This window comes from Carcharhinus amblyrhynchos, chromosome 33, assembly GCF_965287045.1.
Source record: "Carcharhinus amblyrhynchos chromosome 33, sCarAmb.v2.hapA, whole genome shotgun sequence".
NCBI lineage: Eukaryota > Metazoa > Chordata > Chondrichthyes > Carcharhiniformes > Carcharhinidae > Carcharhinus > Carcharhinus amblyrhynchos.
The window spans coordinates 3,864,383-3,885,572 of NC_137356.1; the positions used below are offsets into that span (position 1 = coordinate 3,864,383).

General features: G+C 48.5%; 1 protein-coding gene across 1 annotated transcript; it reads right to left on the bottom strand.

Moving 5' to 3' along the window:
• Window positions 1–3,487: 3,487 nt before the first annotated feature.
• On the bottom strand, window positions 3,488–18,676 carry LOC145360984 (deoxyribonuclease-2-alpha-like). The gene is made up of 7 exons (XM_080216500.1): window positions 18,512–18,676; window positions 16,617–16,729; window positions 12,609–12,774; window positions 10,605–10,680; window positions 9,545–9,706; window positions 7,418–7,615; window positions 3,488–4,963 (listed from the first exon to the last, which is right to left on the bottom strand). The coding sequence occupies exons 2-7, from the start codon at window positions 16,727–16,729 to the stop codon at window positions 4,590–4,592; spliced, it is 1,089 nt and encodes a 362-aa protein (XP_080072626.1). The 5' UTR covers window positions 18,512–18,676; the 3' UTR covers window positions 3,488–4,589.
• Window positions 18,677–21,190: the final 2,514 nt, after the last annotated feature.

Consider the following 21,190-nt stretch of genomic DNA (forward strand, 5'->3'; position numbering starts at 1 on the left):
CGGACTGTGGGACGAAACCGGAGCACCCAGAGGAAACTCATGCAGACACGGGGAGAATGTGCAGATTCCATGCAGGCAATGACCCAAGTCAAGAATCGAACCTGGGTCCCTGGCACTGTGAAGCAGCAGTGTCAACCACTGTGCCACCGTGCCGTCAATGTGGAGGTCCTCCAACCAGAACCTCATCTTTCCTTCTCCTACCTTACCTTGGTGGCCATGGCCTTCTACCAGATTGGTCTTTAATTCAGCATGTCTGCTACGATTAACACCAGATGCACTCTACAAAGCATCCTTTCCAGATGTATCACAGCTTGGTATAGCTCCTGCTCTGTCCAAGACCTCAAGCAACTACTAACGGTGGTGAATTTAACCCAGTCCATCATGCAAACCAGCCTCCCATCCATTAACTCCATCTACATTTCCCACTGCCCTCGGAAAAGCAGTCAACATAATTAAGGACCCCACAATGAAGTTACTATGAAAATCCCCTAGTCACCACACTCCGGCACCTGTTCAGGTACACTGAGGGAGAATTTAGCACGGCCAATGCATCTAACCAGCATGTCTTTCAGCCTGTGGGAGGAAACTGGTGCATGCAGAGGAAACCCACACAGACACGGGAAGAATGTGCAAACTCCACACAGTCAGTGACCCAAGCCGGGAATCAAACCCAGGTCCCTGGTGTTGTGAGGCAGCAGTGCTAACCACTGCGCCACCATTTAATATTTGAGCTTGGATATTCACCCCTGCTTCAGTACATTGATTGTTGAAACCCTCATCTGTGTCTTTGCCACAGCTGATCTGGAACTCTCTCTCCTTGTACCCTTCTTTGCTCTTTTAAGATACTCTTTAAACCTACACCTTTGTCTGTGTTTATGCTGATCTGCTCTACAACATGCCCCGATCCGTTCAAAGCCTCTTCGGGTGATTATCTCATTTTTGTTGAAAATGGAAACATAAATTGTTGTAAGGATTTCCAGTTTTAAAATCCTGGGGCACAGGGGGCGGAATTTTCCCATGTCCCTCACCATGGGAATCGTAGCGGGGGGGGACACGGACCGTGCAAACATCCGTTGACCTCGGGTGGCATTTTCTGGTCCTGGGGTGAATGCGGCAAGAAAATCCCACCCAGGGAGTTCAGATGCAGAAAGGTTTGAAGAGTGATGGGGGTGGGGGTGGGGGTGGTGGTGGGGTGGGTGCTGGTGGTTCTATCACTCGGGTGAAATGATTGAAGTGGAAACTGTTCTTTATAAATATAACTTCGTAACTATCAGCCAGCACGGTGGCACAGTGGTTAGCACTGCTGCTTCACAGTGCCAGGGAGCCAGGTTCAATTCCCGGGCTTGGGCCTGTGTGGAGTTTACATGTTCTCCCTGTGTCTGCATGGGTTTCCTCCAGGTGTTCTGGTTTCCTCCCATAGTCCGAAAGACGTTCGGTGGATTGACCCGAACAGGCATCAGAGCGTGACGTCTTGGGGAATTTCACAGTAACTTTATTGCAGTGTTAATGTAAGCCTACTTGTAGCTAATAAATAAACTTAACTTAAACTTGTCCCCCAGGTTGAGAACCAACCTGAGTCTCGCTGCCTGCCAATGTAAATCACAAAGTGCTATGATGTGCTTCTGACAAAAAATCAATTCCTCGCAATATCTTACTCTCCGCAGACATCCCTAGTGAGCAATGAACCTTATACGACACACAATTCCTTGTTGCTTACTTATGTGGAATGTTGTATAAATGCTGGGATTTTACCAGGAATGATAACCAGTGGGGAAACTAGAGACACTGGGATTCAGGCATGGAAGATTAAGAAGAGACTTAATAGTGGGGGAAGCGAAGGCCTAGTGGTATTATTACAAGAGTATTAATCCAAAAACTCAGCTGATGTTCTGGGGACCCGGGTTTGAATCCTGCCACAGCAGATGGTGGAATTTGAATTCAATAAAAAATATCTGGAATTAGAATCTACAGATGACCATGAAACCATTGTCAGAAAAACACATCTCGTTCATTAATGTCCCTTTATGGAAGGAAATCTGCCGTCCTTATCCGGCCTGGCCTACATGTGACTCCAGAGCCACAACAATGTGGTTGACTCTCAACTGCCCCTCAGGCAATGAGGGATGGGCAATAAATGCTGGCCAACCAGTGACACCCGTGTCCCATGAATGAATTAAAAAAATGGAGAAACTGATGGGAGGCTCAGTATTAATGAATCATAGAACCCTATAGTGCAGAAGGAGGCTATTCGACCCATCGAGTCTGTACCAACCACAATCCCACCCAGGCCCTATTCCTGTAACCCCACAAATTTACCCCGCTAATCCCCTAACACTAGGGTCAATTTAGCATGGCCAATCGACCTAACCCCCACATCGTCAGACTGTGGGAGGAAACCAGAGCACCCGGAGGAAACCCACGCAGACATGGGGAGAACATGCAGGCTCCACACAGACAGTGACCCAAGCTGGGAATTGAACCCAGGTCCCTGGAGCTGTGAAGCAGCAGTGTTGACCACTGTGCCACCATGCAAAAAATCTGGAATTAAAAATCTAATGACCACCACAAAACCATCATCAATTGTCATAAAAACCCATCTGGTTCACTAATGTCCTTCAGGCCTGGTCTGGCTTACATGTGACTCCAAGCCCACAGCAATGGGTAGCAAGCCACTCCGTCTTATCAAACCACTCGAAAACCTGAATTGATAGCAAATGTTGGTCAGTTGGGGAGAGTAATTGTAGGTTGGGTGATAGGAAGTTAGAAGGTGGTGCTTGTTTAGCTGTAAAAGGGTTGCAGGGGAAAGCATTACGTGACCCCATTAAAAGGTGGTGCTTTTTCTGCGCTTAGAGATTTAAAACACAAGTACACAGAGAGCCCAGACTGAAACATTAGTATGGAAAGACCAAGCAGCAGTGTTACCAAGACAACAAGCTTTTGAATTTAGCCAATCAATTTGAATCAGGCATTTAGATATCAAAAACCTATTAAATTTAAAGCTGATGGTTTTGGTATACTAGGATCAAGCTTGTTGTGGGAAATATACGGGGTAGCACAGTGGCACATCGGTTAGCACTGCTGCCTCACAGCGCCAGGGACCTGGGTTCAATTCAGGCCTCAGATCGCTGACTGTGTGGAGTTTGCACATTCTCCCCGTGTCTGTGTGGGTTTCCTCCGGGTGGCTCTGGTTTCCTCCCACAGTCTGAAGATGTACAGGTTAGGTGGATTGGCTGTGCTAAATTACTCCTTAGTGCCAAAAGATGTGCGGGTTAGGTGGATTGGCCATGGTAAATTGCCCCTTAGTGTCCAAAGATGTGCAGGTTAGCCAATCCCCCAACTCTAAGAGGCAATTTAGCATGTCCAATCCACCAAACGCACACACTTTGGAGTGTGGGAAGAAACTGGAGAGATTAAGGGGATTAAGGGGATGCTAAATTGCCCCTTTGTGACCAAAGATGTGTACAGTAAGAAGTCCCACAACACCAGGTTTAAGTTCAACAGGTTTATTTGTTAGCAAGAGCTTTCGGAGCGCTGCTCCTTCATCAAGGCGACTCAAAGATGTGTAGGTTAGGGGGATTAGCGGGGTAAATATGTGGAGTTACGGGGATTGGACAGGGGGATGGCCCTGGGCCTGGGTAAGATGTTCAGTCAGACAGTCAGTGCAGACTCGAAGGGCTGAGTGGCCTCTTCTGCCACAGTAGTGATTCTATAACCTCAGTCAGACTACGGATCAAGAATTGGCAACAGTAAAGCACTTGCTTCTTGTTAACCCAGAAGCGCACTGTCTCTATGTTTCTATATCTGTGGGTGTGCAGTGGGTGAGGGAATGGGGGCTGGTGTTTCCCCGCACCACATATCGAAGGAAAATATTACTTGGGGAGACCAGCGTTAGTTTGACACTCTATAGGCCAGTGTGCTTCCTGGAAACACCAACACATTTCACCCATGTGAATACTGGCAAGTCTTCTCAACACAATCATCTTATGTCTGGCTTCAAAGTAGAGAAAGGAGCCAAGGGAGACGCACTGGGATCAGGTGGTGCATTTATGTAGCGCCTTTCATTACCTTAAGATGCCCGAAAATGCTTTACAGCCAATGAAGATCTCTTGAAGTGTAGGCACCGTCATAATGTTGGAAACTCAGCCACCAATCTGCATTCACCGCAAGTTCCCAGGAACGTAGAGAATCACAACAGTGCAGAAGGAGGCCATTCAGCCCGATGCACTGTCTCTTACCCAGGTGACCCCCGTCAACAATGGTATGATCTGTTTCAGCCATGTTTGTTAAAGGATATCAACTGGCTGGGACACTGGGAAGACTTGCTCCTCTTTAACAGGTCCCTGAGAGGGTAGAGGGGCCTGGGATTGAATTCTCATCCAAAAGAAAACTTTGGGATTCTCTTGCACTGGAATTCAGGCAAACCTTGGCAAGGCCTGGATATGACCTGGAGTGCTCTGGCTGAGATTCTAACCCACTCTCAGTGATCAAAATACTTCCTGAATACTAACACACAAATCCAGCCTGACAATAAACACAAAGAGAAGTTTATCACTCTACATTGGCCCTGAGACCAGCACTCAAGCCCCAGCTCAGGGCTTGAGCCTCTCCTTCTCAGTGCACGAACACGCACAGGACTGCAAGGAGGTGGCCAGACTGGAGAAGGAATCCCAGACAACTGGGTCATCAGTGCAGATGGTTCCACCACCCCTGTGCTCCTGAGCCGCGTCTCGGTTGATATCACCTACGCAGGTCCACTTCACACCTGTCCCCGGCATGGTCACGCACCATTTGGAGTGATCCTCGCTGCTCTTAAAGCTGGCGCTCGTGTTGAACGTAGTTGTCCTCACGTTGTACACCGCATAGTCCGTGCTGCAATTGGATGGGAGACTGTGCGCAGAGTTGGGCCAGGTCTGGGCCAATAGATCACTCTGGAAGAAGTCGGCCACCCAGCCAGAGTATAAATCTGCATCACAAGAACGTGTCCATGAAGCAGTGATCGACACCCCCAACCCCCCCCCCAACCCCCACCCCCACATCCCAATCAATCGTCACCAGTCAGGGATTCAGGGGAAACATGAGCAGAGAATGTGGAACTCACTCCCACCGGGAAGGGTTGAGCTGGATACATCTTGGGGAAGCCTCTCCCTGTTCCTATCTTCAATGTTTCAATAGCACTGGGGGCGAACAGGAGCTTTTGGGGAGAAAGCAGGATCAGGCTATTGAGTTGGACAATCAGCCGTGATCACTGGAGCAGGCTTGCAAGGCCGAGTGGCCTCCTCCTGCTCCTAACTTCTACATTTCTATGTTTCTAAACACACAAGGGAGAGAGGAACAGAAAGATATGCTAATAGGGTGAGATGAACTAAAACTAAACCCCAGCAAGGATCTGATGGTTCAAATGGCCTATCTCTGTCTGTACTTGCAATGTAATCCATAGAATTCCTACAGAGCAGAAAGAGGTCATTTTGCACTGACCACAATCCCATCCAGGCCCTATCCCCTTAACCACATGTATTTACCCTGTTAATCCCCCTGAGGGACACTAAGGGGCAATTTAGCATGGCCAATCCCCCTAACCTGCACATCTTTGGACACTAAGGGGCAATTTAGCATGGCCAATCCCCCTAACCTGCACATCTTTGGACACTAAGGGGCAATTTAACATGGCCAATCCCCCTAACCTACATATTTTTGGACACTAAGGGGCAATTTAGCATGTCCAATCCCCCTAACCTGCACATCTTTGGACACTAAGGGGCAATTTAGCATGGCCAATCCACCTAATCTGTACACCTTTGGACACTAAGGGGCAATTTAACATGGCCAATCCACCTAACCTACACATCTTTGGACACTAAGGGGCAATTTAGCACGGCCAATCCACCTAACCTACACATCTTTGGATACTAAGGGGCAATTTAGCATGGCCAATCCACCCAACCTGCACATCTTTGGACACTGAGGGGGAATTTAACATGGCCAATCCACCTAACCCATTCATCTTTGGACTATGGGAGGAGACCGGAGCACCCGGAGGAAACCCACACAGACATGGGGAGAATGTACAAACTCCACACAGTCACCCAAGGCTGGAATGGAACCCGTATACATGGCACTGCTAACCACTGTGCCACAATATTCGCTTCAATCCCCTAAGGATCCCACAAGGATTAGAATTAGTGTTAGAAGCCTAAAGAGGAGAATGGGGTTAGACTAACTAAAGTCTGAAAACTGGTGAAATATTGCCCACCTGCATATAGCTTGTGGAGAAGCTGTGACTGTTTCTCTTCAGAAGGTTCAAGGAATATTAGAGAGAGATGTTGGAAAGGATGAGGGGATTTGATGGAGTAGATTGAGAGAAACTGTTTTCATTGACTAGAGAGTAGATGCAGATTGAAGGTAATTGGTAAAAGGGTTAGAGGGGAGATGATTTTTTTGTTAAGTTGTGATCTGGGACACTCTGGCTGAAAGGCCGGTGGAAGCAGACTCAATCACACCCAACGTGCAACGTGCTGGCTCTTTGAAAGATCTGTCTAATAAGCCCCTCTTCATTACTCTCCAAGGCCCTGCCAGTGTCACTTCCAAACATTACATTTGTGCAGCACAGTGGCACAGTGGTTAGCACTGCTGTCTCTCAGCCAGGGACCCGGGTTCAATTCTGGCCTCGGGTCACTGTCTGTGTGGAGTTCGCACGTTCTCCCCGTGTTTGCGTGGGTTTCATCCGGGTGCTCTGGTTTCCTCCCACTGTGCAAAGATGTGCAGGTTAGGGGGATTGGCCATGCTAAATTGCCCCTTAGTATCCAAAGATGTGTAGGTTAGGGAGATTGGCCAAGCTAAATTGCCCCTTAGTGTCCAAAGATGTGCAGGTTAGGGAGATTGGCCATGGTAAATTGCCCCTTAGTATCCAAAGATGTGCTGATTAGGTGGATTGGCCATGGTAAATTGACCCTTACTGTGCAAAGATGTGTTGGTTGGGTGGATTGGCCACGCTAAATTACTCCTTATTGTTCAAAGATGTGTAGGTTAGGTGGATTGGCCATGGTAAATTGCCCCCTTTAGTGTCCAAAGATGTGCAGGTTAGGACGATTAGTGGAGTCAATACATGGGATGGGGTGGATAAGTGGTCTGGCTACGATAGCCTGTCAGAAAGGTGCTGCAGGCTTGATGGACCAAATGGCCTCTTTCTGCACTGTGGGGATTCTATGATTCTATGTAAAGTTACTGTTGAACCAGTGACATTTGGATGGGAACAGGCTGAAATAGGGTGCCATTGAGAGTGGGAGAGTTTGCAAAGGGGAAATGCCTGAGATTAATCCGGACAGAACAGGTTCGGGAGTCAGACTGAGGGGGTGACAGAGGAAGTGGGGGGGGGGGAAATCAGGAAGAGGGCTATAGTGTCAACAGCGAGAGCTATTACCGTCTCCAAATTTCCTGCATTTTGCAAAGCTGATGAAGCGTTTCCCAGCTGCCGATGTGAGATTGACTGCTCTCTTCCTGTTGGGCAGCTCCACCGGCTCGCCAGTTGCTGCCTTGTTGAGGTTGACCAGGTCCGTATTAAAAGGGGGCGGCACTGAGTAACTGTACACGTAAGGGTTATTGTACAACAACTGTGTACCTACAGGAGGCAAAACAGCCAGGTTACACTCTTCAGGAGATTTGCACAGCAACGGATCAGAGAGAGTCACAGAGGTTTACAGCATGGAAACAGGCCCTTCAGCCCAACTTATCCATGCTGCCCCTTTTTTTTAAAAACCCCTAAGCTAGTCCCAATTGCCCGCGTTTGGCCCATATCCCTCTATACCCATCGTACCCATGTAACTGTCTAAACACTTTCTAAAAGCCAAAATTGTACCCACCTCTACTCTTACCTCTTGTTCCAGCCACTCAACACCCTCGGTGTGAAAAAATTGCCCCTCTGGACGCTTTTGTATCTCTCCCCTCTCTCCTTAAACCTATGCCCTCCAGTTTTAGACTCCCCTATCTTTGGGAAAAGATATTGACTAACTAGCTGATCTGTGCCTCTCGTTATGTTACGGACCTCTATAAGATCACCCCTCAGCCTCCTACGCTCCAGAGAAAAAGGTCCCCGTCTATCCAGCCTCTCCTTATAACTCAATCCATCAAATCCCAGTAGCATCCTAGTAAATCCTTGGGTCTTTCAATGATTACAAAAAGTGACAAATACAGATTGAAGACTAATCAGGAAACAAGAGTTTTTTTTATAAAGAGGGTGCTGACTTTCCACCCTCTCTCCTGACAGTTGGAGATTTTCAGATGCCAGGTGGCTTCCACAGAGTCTTCAGAAACAGACCATTCAGCACTGCTGCTCAATGCTGGTGTTCCTTCATTGCAGTGTTAATGTAAGCCTCATGAAATAAAAAGTACAAAAAAAAACACCTCCTTCATCTCAACCCATCATAAAACAGAACCATAGAATACCCACAGTGCAGAAAGAGGCCACTTGGCCCATTGAGCCTGCACCAATTCTCTGACAGGGCGTCTTTTTATTTATTTGTAGGACAGGGGCGTCACTGGCTGGGCCAGCGTTTATTACCCATCCCTAGTTACCCGAGGGCAGTTGAAGTCAACCACATTGCTGTGGCTCTGGAGTCACATGTAGGCCAGACCGGGTAAGGACGGCAGATTTCCTTCCCTAAAGGACATTAGTGAACCAGATGGGTTTTTCTGACAATTGACAATAGTTTCATGGTCATTAGTAGATTCTTAATTCCAGATTCTCCCATCCTATCCCTCTAATCCCACACATTTACCATGGCTGATCCCATGTAACCTGCACATCTTTGGATGTTAAGAGACAATTTAGCATGGCCAATCCACCTGACCTAGACATCTTTGGACACTAAGGGGCAATTTAGCATGGCCAATCCACCTAACCTAGATATCTTTGGACACCAGAGGGCAATTTAGCATGGACAATCCATCTAACCTAGACATCTTTGGATGTTAAGAGACAATTTAGCATGGCCAATCTGCCTAATCTGCACTGCACTTTGGACTGTGGGCAGAAAGTGGATCACCAAGAGAAAACTCATGCAAGGAGAACATGCAATCTCCGCAGAGACAGTCACTCGAGGCTGGAATTGAACTCGTGTCCCTGGCACTGTGACGCACCTTGATCATGCTTTGTGCTGGAGAGTTCCCCATTCTCTGAGTAAAGATTCCCAATGATCAGCCTCAGAGGGAACATCAACAATTCGATGGGCCGAATGGGCCCCTTCTGTACTGTAGGGGTTTTATGATTCCATGTCACTGTTGTAAGATCAGCTGATCCATGGTCTCTTGGACCAACCTGTCCCTGCTAATGATCAATGATTAGGAAAGAGTAAGAATGCAGGATGATTTTATTTAAACCCTGCTTAACCCATGGCCCTGGACAGTGCATCACAGCTAGGATTAGCTGGGTGACAGATCAGGGAGCCAGTCTGTGGCCTTCCCTGCCACTACATTCACCAGCAGAGCCACTGTGCTGCTTTGCAGTATGTTTGAGAGGAAAGAAGCAACATTGGCTGAAGGAGCCTCTCACCAATATCGTGGAACTGGGAGTAGGGGTAGGTCACACACAGCAGAGATTGCCCATTCTTTAATCCACTCCTTGGCCAGTTGTAATGTTCACTAGCATTAGGTGGGAAGTGCGGAGTGCTGTGAACCAACCAGAAGCCTTGTTTCTGATCCAAAATTACCACACCTGCATTTAGGAAAGAAACAAACAATCTTAATATTCGTGCGAGAGTGTCCGTGCAAGAGTGTGTGTGTGTGTGTGTGCGCGCGCGCAAGAGAGTGCACGAGCGAGAGTGTGCGCACGCGCGCGAGACTGTGCGCGTGCGTGAGACTGCGAGAGTGTGTGTGTGTGTGAAAGGGTGTGTGTGAGAGAGTGAGCGAGAGAGTACACGCGAGAGAGTGTACGCATGAGGGTGTGTGCGTGTGTGTGTATGTATGGGTGTTTGTGTGTGGGGCACCTGTTTGGGTACACTGCAGGAGAATTTAGCATGGCCAATCCTCCTAACCCGCACGTCTTTCGACTGTGGGAGGAAACCAGAGCAGCCGGAGGAAACCCACGCAGATACGGGGAGAATGTGCAGACTCTGCACAGACGATGACCCAAGCCAGGAATCGAACCCGGGTCCCTGGAGCTGTGAGGCGGCAGTGCTAACCCACTGTGCAACTGTGCGTGGACAAGATGGGCTGAATGGCCTCCTTCTGCGCTGTCTCTGTGGGTTTAAATCCATGGGGCGGAGAGGGAGGGGGGCAGGGGTTTAAAGACTCATCCAAATGATAGGCCCTCCAGCGCTCCCTCAATCCTGGCTACAGGAGTGTCGGCCTGCGTGCCATCCCCAAGCCTCCAGAGCAGGTCACCAACCTCCCAACCGGGAGATCACTGAGCTGTGAGGGAAGGCAGTGGGAAAACACCTTTTCCATAAAATCCATGAAACAATCCAGAAAAACAGGGCAGCCGAGAGATGGAAGAATATAGCCCCCGGCTCAATCCTGAAAGGCTCGTCTCCTTCCCAGAATGTTGCTTGTCGGGAGGTTTTAGGGCCGGAAGGTGAGGGAGAAACATCACGACACAGGGCAATAATCATCACCTTTAGTGTGGCCACCGTATCTATTAGGCTTGTGATTGCTTTGGTCGTTGTAGAGCACATACGCAATCTCACCGGTCTGGGAACAATAAACAAAACAAAGAATGAATGTAGAAATCCTTCTGACTGCCTCTTACTACCTCGCACTCTGGAAATCTCACTTCATCGACCTGTTCCCTTTAACACTGATGTGGAGATGCCGGCGTTGGACTGGGGTAAACACAGTAAGAAGTCTGACAACACCAGGTTTAAGTCCAACCGATTTACTTGATAGTAAACCCCCAAAGCTTGTGAGTTTACTGTCAAATAAATCGGTTGGACTTAAACCTGGTGTTGTCAGACTTCTTACTCCTTTAACACCAGCAGCAGGTGTAACACACACACACACACACACACACACACACACACACACACACACACACACACACACACACACACACACACACACACACACACACACACACACACACACACACACACACACACACACACACACACACCCTATCTACCTCTGTCTTAAATACACTCAGTGACCTGGCTTCCAAATCCCTCTGTGGCAATCACAGCCCTCAATGGAAGGGGTGGGTTTAGCTCAGTTGCCTGAAAGGTTTTAGAAGGATGAGGGGGGCAATCTCATTGAATCTTATAGAATATGGAAAAGCCTGGAGAGAGTAGATGTGGGGAAGATGTTTCCATTAGTGGGAGAAACCCAGAATAAAGCGATGGCCCTGTAGAACCAGGATGAGAGAAGGTGGCACAGTGGTTAGCACTGCTGACCCACAGCACCAGGGATCCAGGTTCGATTCCTGGCTTGGGTCACTGTCTGTGCGGAGTCTGCACATTCTCCCCGTGTCTGCATGGGTTTCCTCTGGGTGCTCTGGTTTCCTCCCACAGTCCAAAGCTGTGTCGAAAAGGGTGCATCGGCCATGCTAAATTCTCCCTCAGTGTACCCGAACAGGCGCCGGAGTGTGGCGGCTAGGGGATTTTCACACTAACTTCATTGCAGTGTTAATGTAAGCCGACTTGCTACACCGATAGATAAATTTTTGGAGGAATTTCTTCAGCCAGAGAATCTGTGGAAGTCTTTGCCACAGAAGGCTGTGGAGACCGGGTCATTGAGTGTCTTTAAGGCAGAGATTGGTGAGGGGATCAAAGGTTATGGGAGAATGGGGTTGAGAAACTTATCAGCCACGATTGAGTGATGGAGCAGACTCGAGGGGCCGAATGGCCTCTTCTGCACTGTGTGATTCAGCGATTCTGTCGGAGAGAGTCCAGAACAAGAGGCCATAACCTTAAGATGAGAATGAAACTTTCAATGTTGAGATTGTTATGCAAGTACTTTAAAGAACAGGGAAGTCCAGTAGCCAGATGGGGTTATAGACTGGCCACAAGAATCAGGAGATGACGGAGAAGGAAAATACTTCTGTCAGCAGCTTGATGGTGATGGTAGAAGCATGAGCATCGATCAGCTGTTTAGCCTCCAGCTTTGCGACATCACAGTCCCTTGTAGCAGTTTACACATTTCCATTGTAGTTTGGGTATTTACCAGTGTTTATTGTGGTGGTCCAGTGGCACAGTGAGTTAACACTGCTGCTTCTGTGATACTGAATGTGATGAGAAGGTAACTGGGTTCTCTTAGAATCATAGAATCCCTACAGTGCAGAAGGAGGCCATTCGGCCCATTGAGTCTGCACAGACCACAATCCCATCCCAGGCCCCATCCCCACAATCCCTCATATTTACCCGAGCTGGTCCCCCTGACACCAAGGGGCAATTTAGCACGGCCAATCCACCTAACCCTCTTTGGACTGTGGGAGGAAACCGGGGCACCCGGAAGAAACCCACGTAGACACGGGGAGAGTGTGCAAGCTCCACACAGACAGTGACCGGAGCCGGGAATCGAACCCAGCTCCCCGGCACTAACCCACTGTGCCACCGTGCCGCCCCAAAACTCAGAAACTTTCCCAACCGCGACAGCTTATTGACACAAACAATCTTTCTAATTACCTGCCGTTCAGTTCCTTTATAGAGTTTCTCCAGAGTCTTCCCCACAGCCGCGTTGGAATCATTTATTGAGTGCTTTCCATCTTCCCAGCCATTTGTTGAGGGGTCCATGTACATGTATGTGTAACCAGATCCACTCACGTGTTTAGGTAACTTGTAAATGATGAACCTGCAAGAAAAGGAAACAAGGGTTAGTGGGGAAGGTGGTAAAGGGAACTCAGCCCCAGAGTCTGGGCTGACAGGCCTGAATCCAGCTCCCCTGCTGGGTATGAGGCCACAACTCAATATTCCTACCCTCCCAACACTCAGAAACAGACGGCTCAACATCATTCGGGCAGCACAGCGGCAGTACTGCTGCCTCACAGCGCTAGGGATCCGGGTTCGATTCCCACCTTGGGTCACTCACTGTCTGTGTGGAGTCAGCACATTCTCCCCGTGTCTGCATGGGTTCCCTCTGGGTGCTCCAGTTTCCTCCCACACTCCAAAGATGTGCGGGTTAGATGGATTGGCCATGCTAAATTGTCCCTTAGTGTCCAAATATGTGTAGATTAGGTGGATTGGTCATGCTAAATTGTCCCTTAGTGTCCAAATATGTGTAGGTTAGATGGATTGGCCATGCTAAATTGTCCCTTAGTGTCCAAAGATGTGCAGGTCAGGTGGATTGGCCATGCTAAATTGCCCCTTAGTGTCAGGGAGACTAGCTAGAGAAAATACATGGGGTTATGGGGCTAGGGCCTGAGTGGGATTATGGTCACTGCAGACTTGATGGGCCAAATGGCCTCCTTCTGCACTTTAGGGATTCTATGACCACCTGGGTCAAAGCAGGCCACTTCATCCACCACCTTAAACATTCACTGCCATCTACAAGATGCACTGCAGCAACTGGCTAAGGCTCCTTCAACAGCACCTTCCAAACTCATGCCCACTGGAAGGACCTGGGAACAGCAACACCTGCAAGACCCATGTCAGCCTGACTCGGAGAGATATCACTATCTCTGGATCCAAATGCTGGAACTCCCTCCCTAACAGCACTGTGTGTGTGTGGAACTACACCATATGGACTGCAACGACTCGAGAAGGCTTCCCACCACCACCTTCTCAAGGATAGTTAGGAACGGACAATAAATCTGGTCTAGCCAGTGACACCCAAGCTCCATCATTGAACTTGAAGGAAAAATCATTAATCTCATTCTGAAGAGAAGGGGCGGCTCACTCCCAGAATGGGAACTTACAACCAATGTTATACTCTGCGTGAGAGAAAATCTCTGCCCACAAGTGAGGACCAAAAGACACTGTATCAAGCCTGAAGAGTAACTTCCCTGAGTCTGGAGCTGTGACCAAGAGAAAGAGTTCCACTCGGAATCAGTCTGATCATTTCAGCCAATTATCACGTTGCCCTTATTATTGAGGCAGTGTTTCTTCTGAAACGAATTTCTAACACTGTAATGGGCTGGGTGTTGACCAGTAATTCCTGGGTGTCATTTAAAGTTGAGACATCTTGTAAAGGAGACTAGTCACTCCCTCCCATCAAGGTTAATAACTCACAGAATACTACAGTGCAGAACAGGCCCTTCAGCCCGTCGACTCTGCACCGACGCATGAAATCCCTGAGCTGCCCACCCAGTCCCACTTGCCAGCACTTGGCCCGTAGCCCTGAATGTTACCATGTGCCAAGTGCTGATCCAGATATTTTTTAAAGGATGTGAGGCATCCTGCCCCCACCACCCTCCCAGGCAGCACATTCCAGACCCTCACTACTCTTGGGATAAAAAAGTTTTTCCTCAAATCTCCCCCCGAACCTCACTTTTAACTTGCATCCCCTCGTAACTGACCCCTCAACTAAGGTGAACAGCTGCTCCCTATCCACTCTGTCCCTGCCCCTCATAATCTTGTCCACCTCGATCAGGTCGCCCCCTCAGTCTTCTCTGCTCCAGTGAAAACACCCCAAGCCAACCCAACCTCTAACTTCAATATTCCACCCCAGGTGAATCTGCTCTGCACCCCCTCCAGTACAATCACATCCTTCCTACAATGCGACAACCCGAACTGCACACAGTGCTCCAGCTGTGGCCTCACCAAAGTTCGATACAACTCCGACATGACTTCCCTGTAATCTATGCCTCGATAAAGCAAGTGTGCCTTTTTCACCACCCTATTAAACTGCAAGCTGAGAAGGATACAAGCTGACTATTCCCATGGCATTTGAAGGATCTGTACCGATAATCAGACGATAATAACGTGTTTATACAATGTACAAACTTTTGTGTTCCGATTTACATCTCCAGACTTCCTGACATATCTATAAATGACTTACTTATTCTTTAATTATCTCACTTAATCAATCTGGATAGTTTCCAATAATGCTGGGTTAGTTTTTATTCTGACAACTTTATTAAGATTTTAGTATAAAATGCATACGAACGTGTTAATTCAAATCCCAAAATGATAGTCACACCAAAACCCGTGATTCTCAAACTTCTGCTTTTTCTAAAAGTTTCGCTGCTACATATATGGTTTTTTTCGATGGCTCTTTCTCATTCTAAGAACCTTATTTCCTGAAACCCTGTGAATTGCTTTTAAAAAAAGCCTCAGTCGACATCTCACCATGTAGCAGTAACTTAAAAGTTTATTTATTAGTGTCACAAATAGGCTTACATTAACACTGCAATGAAGTTACTGTGAAAATCCCCTAGTCACCACACTCCAGCACCTGTTTGGGTACACTGAGGGAGCATTTAGCACAGCCAATGCACCCTAACCAGCATGTCTTTCAGACTGTGGGAGGAAACTGGAGCAACCAGAGGAAACCCATGCAGATATGGGGAGACTGTGCAGACTCCACACAGACAGGGACCTGAGCCGGGATTTGAATCCGGGTCCCTGATGCTGTGAGGCCGCAGTGCTAACCATTGTGACGCCCCATTCCTGGTGGGTTGGGAGAGGCGGGGGGGCATTGAGGAGCAAATTTAGGGACCTATACGCGTTGCTAGGCGATAAACAGATCGTGATCCAGCTGGTTCACCCTCTACCATCTTAGTATTCACATGGATGGCTCACTGATCACAACATTCAGTCCTTTTGTCAGCTGTGGCTGCGGACAGCACTCTGACATCTGACCCATTCAGGTGCTGCAGCCTGAGGGAACCCACATACTCTCCAAGGCACCTCTGTCCTTCTGAAAAAACGGCACTATCGGTGGAACAAAAAATGTTTTTAAAATTATGGTGGCACAGCGGTTAGCACTGCTGCCTCCCAGAACCTGGCACTATGAGGCAGCAGTGCCAACCACCATGCCACCCACTTATAATGAAGAAGCATAGAACAAGTGAGGAGACTCTTTCGGGTTACTAACTCCATCTGACCATCCTGAAGAGTCTAAAGTCTTATGGAAGAGATCACAAGAGCAACAGTAGTCCTTTTCACCCATCACAGCTCATAAGTTTCTTGCATTTATTCTGATGACGTGTTCCATTTGAATTTTTACCTCTTGTTAAAGCACTTTAAACCTTTACACTAAACCACTTGGGAATTCTCAACTCTTGAGTTGCCCCTGGACATGTTACAGTGTCCTATCCTGTTCCTAGCTGATTGGAAAGGTTACTTTTAACACTTTCCTGCTGTTTAGCACTTAGTCACAGAATCATAGAATCCCTACAGTGCAGAAGGAGGCCATTCAGCCCATCGAGTCTACACTGACAACAATCCCATCCAGGCCCTATCCCCGCTACATCATGTATTTACCCTGCTAATCCTCTGATACTAAGGTTCAATCTAGCATGGCCAATCCACCTAACCTGCATATCTTTGGACTGTGGAAGGAAACCGGAGTACCTGGAGGAAACCCACGCAGACACGGGGAGAATGTGCAGACTCTGCACAGACAGTGACCCGAGGCCGGAATCAAACCCGGGTCCCTGGTGCTGTGGGGCAGCAGTGCTAACCGCTGCACCGCCGTGCCACCCTCTTTAGTTGAACAAGTTACGGATGTGAATGGCAAATGCCTCAACTTACCAATCGACAGGCTGTCCATCATTATTGTAACAGGAGATATCAGCTGTCGCAGAAGACAGCAAACAGGCAGCAATCAGAGAAGCGAGCGGATACCAATAACCGGAGTTAAACATCTGAAAAGCAATAAGAATGCACGGGAGTACTTTCAACACATGAACAACAACAGTTCAAGAAGAAGGTGGCTCACAGCTACCTTCTCAAGGTCAACTGGGGATGAGCAATAAATGCTAGTGGAGTTCAGAAGGATGAGGGGGGGGGGATCTTATTGAAACTTACAGGATACTGCAAGGCCTGGATAGAGTGGACGTGGAGAGGATGTTTCCACAAGTAGGAAAAACTAGAACCAGAGGGAACAACCTCAGGCTAAAGGGACGATCCTTTAAAACAGAGATGAGGAGGAATTTCTTCAGCCAGAGAGTGGGGAATCTGTGGAGCTCTTTGCTGGAGAAGGCTGTGGAGGCCGGGTCATTGAGTGTCTTTAAGACAGAGATAGATAGGGTCTTGATTAGTAAGGGGATCAGGGATTATGGGGAAAAGGCAGGAGAATGGGGATGAGAAAAATATCAGCCATGATTGAATGGCAGAGCAGACTCGATGGGCCGAGTGGCCTAATTCTGCTCCTATGACTTACGGCCTATGGTCTAACCTTACCATTGATTCCCAGAGTCCAGGAATAGACTCTTAAAAAAACTGGGCTGTGACATGAACTTACAAGAGTTGGTTTCTCGAATATACTATTGAGCACACTCTTCCTGTCTCTGCAACCACAGAGTGTCAAAAATCAACTCTCCTTACATTAACTTCCCAATTTACCTTAAAATCATCATCTTGTCATATTGCTACCTCCGCCAACCAGGGGAGACAGGATTCAAATCACTCAGACTTTCTACTCTCCCAATCTTTATTGGTCAGCTGTTTAACGTCCCCTCCATCTCTGCTCATGGGTTGAAGCTATGGAGAATGTGGGGCGATTTGATCATCAGAATTCAAGACAATCTGGAAATAAGAGGCTGTTCTTGGTAAACGTGACCATGAAGACAGATTGTAACGGATTCAGCATTGTCCGTTAGGCAGTGGAATCTGCAGCTCTTGTCCAGTCTGAGCCTCCACGTGACTCCAGTCCCACATCAATGTGATTGACTATTAACTGCCCCCTGCACTGGCCCAGTGTCACAAGTAAGGCTTACATTAACACAGCAATGAAGTTGCTGTGACAATCCCCTAGTCGCCACACTCCGGCGCCTGTTCAGGTAACACTGAGGGAGAATTTGGCACGGCCAATGCACCCTAGCCGGCACGTCTTTCAGACTGCGGAAGGAAACTGGAGCACCCGGAGGAAACCCACGCAGACACAGGGAGAATGCGCAGACTCCACACAGACAGTGGCCCGAGCCGGGAATCGAACCTGGGTCTCTGGCACTGTGAGGCAGCCGTGCTAACCACCGTGCCACCCAATTGATTAAAACTTTAATCAGAGTCCCAGAGTCACAGAATCGTACAGCACAGAGAAGGCCCTTCGGCCCCTCGAGTCAGTACTGACAATAACTACCTCCAAAGTCGCTTGAATCCCATTTTCCAGTATCCTTGAACGTTCTGTTGTTTCAGGTGCTTACTCGAATACTTTATTTAAAGTTTGTAAGTGTGTAAGGCCATTTCCAAATCAGAAATGGAGAGAGAGAGAGGAAAGGAATGCGAGGCTGAATAATTGTAGAGACAGTCTCATTGTTTGTGGCCTCCTACCAGACAATTAGAGCTGTCCCCAGCTGAATCTTAAAATGAAACTGAGATTAAAACACACAGAGAAATGCAGATTCTCTGTTGCAGCTAGATTAAGACAGGCTCTGACTCTCCTCGATCCTCCCCCACTCCTTCCCCAGTTACACTCAGTTACTCACAGCTTGTTGTGTCTCTGCTTGCTGCAACGCTGCCCCTGCTCGAACTCGCTGCCTCTGCAGTCACACTTTATATCAGCTGTCTTGCCAGTCCTACACCTCTCCCCTCACAGGCACTGAGTCACAGGAATGCTCCCAAAACAGTCATTTGGAACAGTCCACCTTAAAGTTTGATGGAGGGGGTGCAGGGTGCGCTTTCTGAAACTCAGCGGAACAGGTTTCATTTCCAGTTGAAGGATTTCCCCAGCTTCACCCTGCTCTTACACAGCCCCTAACTGCATCCTCTCCACTACAAAACCTTCCAGAATAGCAGCTGTTACTTGCTGAGGAGAGAAAGTTGTGAGAAGACTGTGTGTGTGTAAGTGAGTGAGTGTGAGTGAGAGAGTTGTGTGATTGTGTGTGAGTGAGTGTGTGTTTGTGTATGTGTGTGATTGTGTGTGTGTGTGGGTGAGCGAGTGTATGTATATATGTGTGTGTGTGTGAGTGCGTGTGAATGAGTGTGTGTGTGTATGTTTGAGTGTTTGTGTGTCTGTGTGTTAGTGTCTGTGTGTGTTTGTATGTGCATGTGTGTGTGTTTGTGTGTGTGTGTGCATAAGTGTGCGCGAGTGTGTGTGAGTGTCTGTATGTGTGAGTGCATGTGTGTGTGCATGAGTATGTGTGTGTGTGTGTGTGTGTGAGTATGTGTGTGTGTGTGTAATTGAGTGTGTGTGTGAGTGTGCGTGAGTATGTGTGTGTGTGTGTGTAATTGAGTGTGTGTGTGAGTGCATGTGAATGAGTGCTTGTGAATGTGTGTGAGTGTATGTGGCTGTGTGTGCGTGTGTGTGTGTGTATGTTTGAGAGTTTTTGTGTGTGTCTGTGTTAATGTGTGAGTGAGTGTGTGTGAGTCTCAGTGTGTGAGTGTGAATGAGTGCATGTGAGCGTGTGAGTGTATATGAGTGTGTGAGTGTGAGTATTGTTATTGAATTTATTAGTGTCACAAGTTGGCTTACATTAACACTGCAATAAAGTTACTATGTAAATCCCCGAGTCGCCACACTCTGGTGCCTGTTCGGGTACACTGAGGGAGAATTTAGCAAGGCCAATGCACTTTAACCAGCATGTTTTTTGGACTGTGGGAGGAAACCGGAGCGCCTGGAGGAAACCCATGGAGAGAATGTGCAGACTCCACACAGACAGTGATCCAAGCCACACACACACACACACACACACACACACACACACACACACAGGCACACACACACACACACACACACACACACACACAGGCACAGTGGTTAGCACTGCTGCCTCACAGCGCCAGGGACTTGGGTTCGATTCCCAGCTCGGGTCACTGTCTATGTGGGGGTTGCATGTTCTCCCCGTGTCTGCGTGGGTTTTCTCCAGGTGCTCCGGTTTCCTCCCACAGTCCAAAGCTGTGCGGGTTAGTTGGATTGGTCATGCTAAACTGCCCCTTAGTGTCAGGGGGACTAGGAGGCTAAATATGTGGGGTTACGGGATGGAATTGTTGTCCGTACAGGCTCGATGGGCCAAATGGCCTCCTTCTGTACTATAGATTCTATGATCCTGTGATAATACAGGTACAGTTGGCCCAATCTTTCCTCTGACAGTCTCAGCTGGGGAGAAAGGGAGACAGCCCATTGCTTCCCTCGCCTTTGAAATGTAGACACAGCGTAGATACCAACTCAGTCTAATCTTCCGTCCAAGCACGTCAGCTCTGAACACCCAGCCCTCCAACCGCTGTACACCCAGTCGTCCAACCACTGTACACCCAGCCCTCCAACCGCTGTACACCCAGTCGTCCAACCACTGTACACCCAGCCCTCCAATCGCTGTACACCCAGTCGTCCAACCACTGTACACCCAGCCCTCCAATCGCTGTACACCCAGCTCTCCAATCGCTGTACACCCAGCCCTCCAATCGCTGTACACCCAGCTCTCCAATCGCTGTACACCCAGCTCTCCAATCGCTGTACACCCAGCTCTCCAATCGCTGTACACCCAGCCCTCCAATCGCTGTACACCCAGCTCTCCAATCGCTGTACACCCAGCCCTCCAATCGCTGTACACCCAGCTCTCCAATCGCTGTACACCCAGCCCTCCAATCGCTGTACACCCAGCCCTCCAATCGCTGTACACCCAGCCCTCCAATCGCTGTACACCCAGCCCTCCAATCGCTGTACACCCAGCCCTCCAATCGCTGTACACCCAGCTCTCCAATCACTGTACACCCAGCTCTCCAATCACTGTACACCCAGCTCTCCAATCGCTGTACACCCAGCTCTCCAATCGCTGTACACCCAGCCCTCCAATCGCTGTACACCCAGCCCTCCAATCGCTGTACACCCAGCCCTCCAATCGCTGTACACCCAGCCCTCCAATCGTTGTACACCCAGCTCTCCAAGCTCTGTACACCCAGGAAACCCACAATTCTAATAAAGTACAAATGAGTTTCCTGGGCAAATCACAGCGAGGTTTCAAGGTGGAGAGAGATCTTAGAGTGAAGCATTTTTATTGACACTAGGTTTAGGAAAAGCGGATCCTAAACAGAGAGAAATCGCCCTCCCCCACCTCCACAACTCCCAACGTGAGGATCAGGGTGAAACTGGTTCCACCATTTCCACCAGAAGCCACAGTGTTTGTGCGACCTTACAACACCCAAAAACCCATGACAGACCAGGGAGA

What these genes read in the sequence shown, in the direction of transcription:
- LOC145360984 (XM_080216500.1), bottom strand. Translation starts at nt 16,729, where the DNA reads ATGTTTAACTCCGGTTATTGGTATCCGCTCGCTTCTCTGATTGCTGCC. An exon ending in GATGGACAGCCTGTCGATTG is followed by an intron (nt 12,775 to 16,616) that starts GTAAGTTGAGGC and finishes CTTTTCTTGCAG; the next exon opens with GTTCATCATTTACAAGTTAC. An exon ending in ATACGGTGGCCACACTAAAG is followed by an intron (nt 9,707 to 10,604) that starts GTGATGATTATT and finishes TCCTAAATGCAG; the next exon opens with GTGTGGTAATTTTGGATCAG.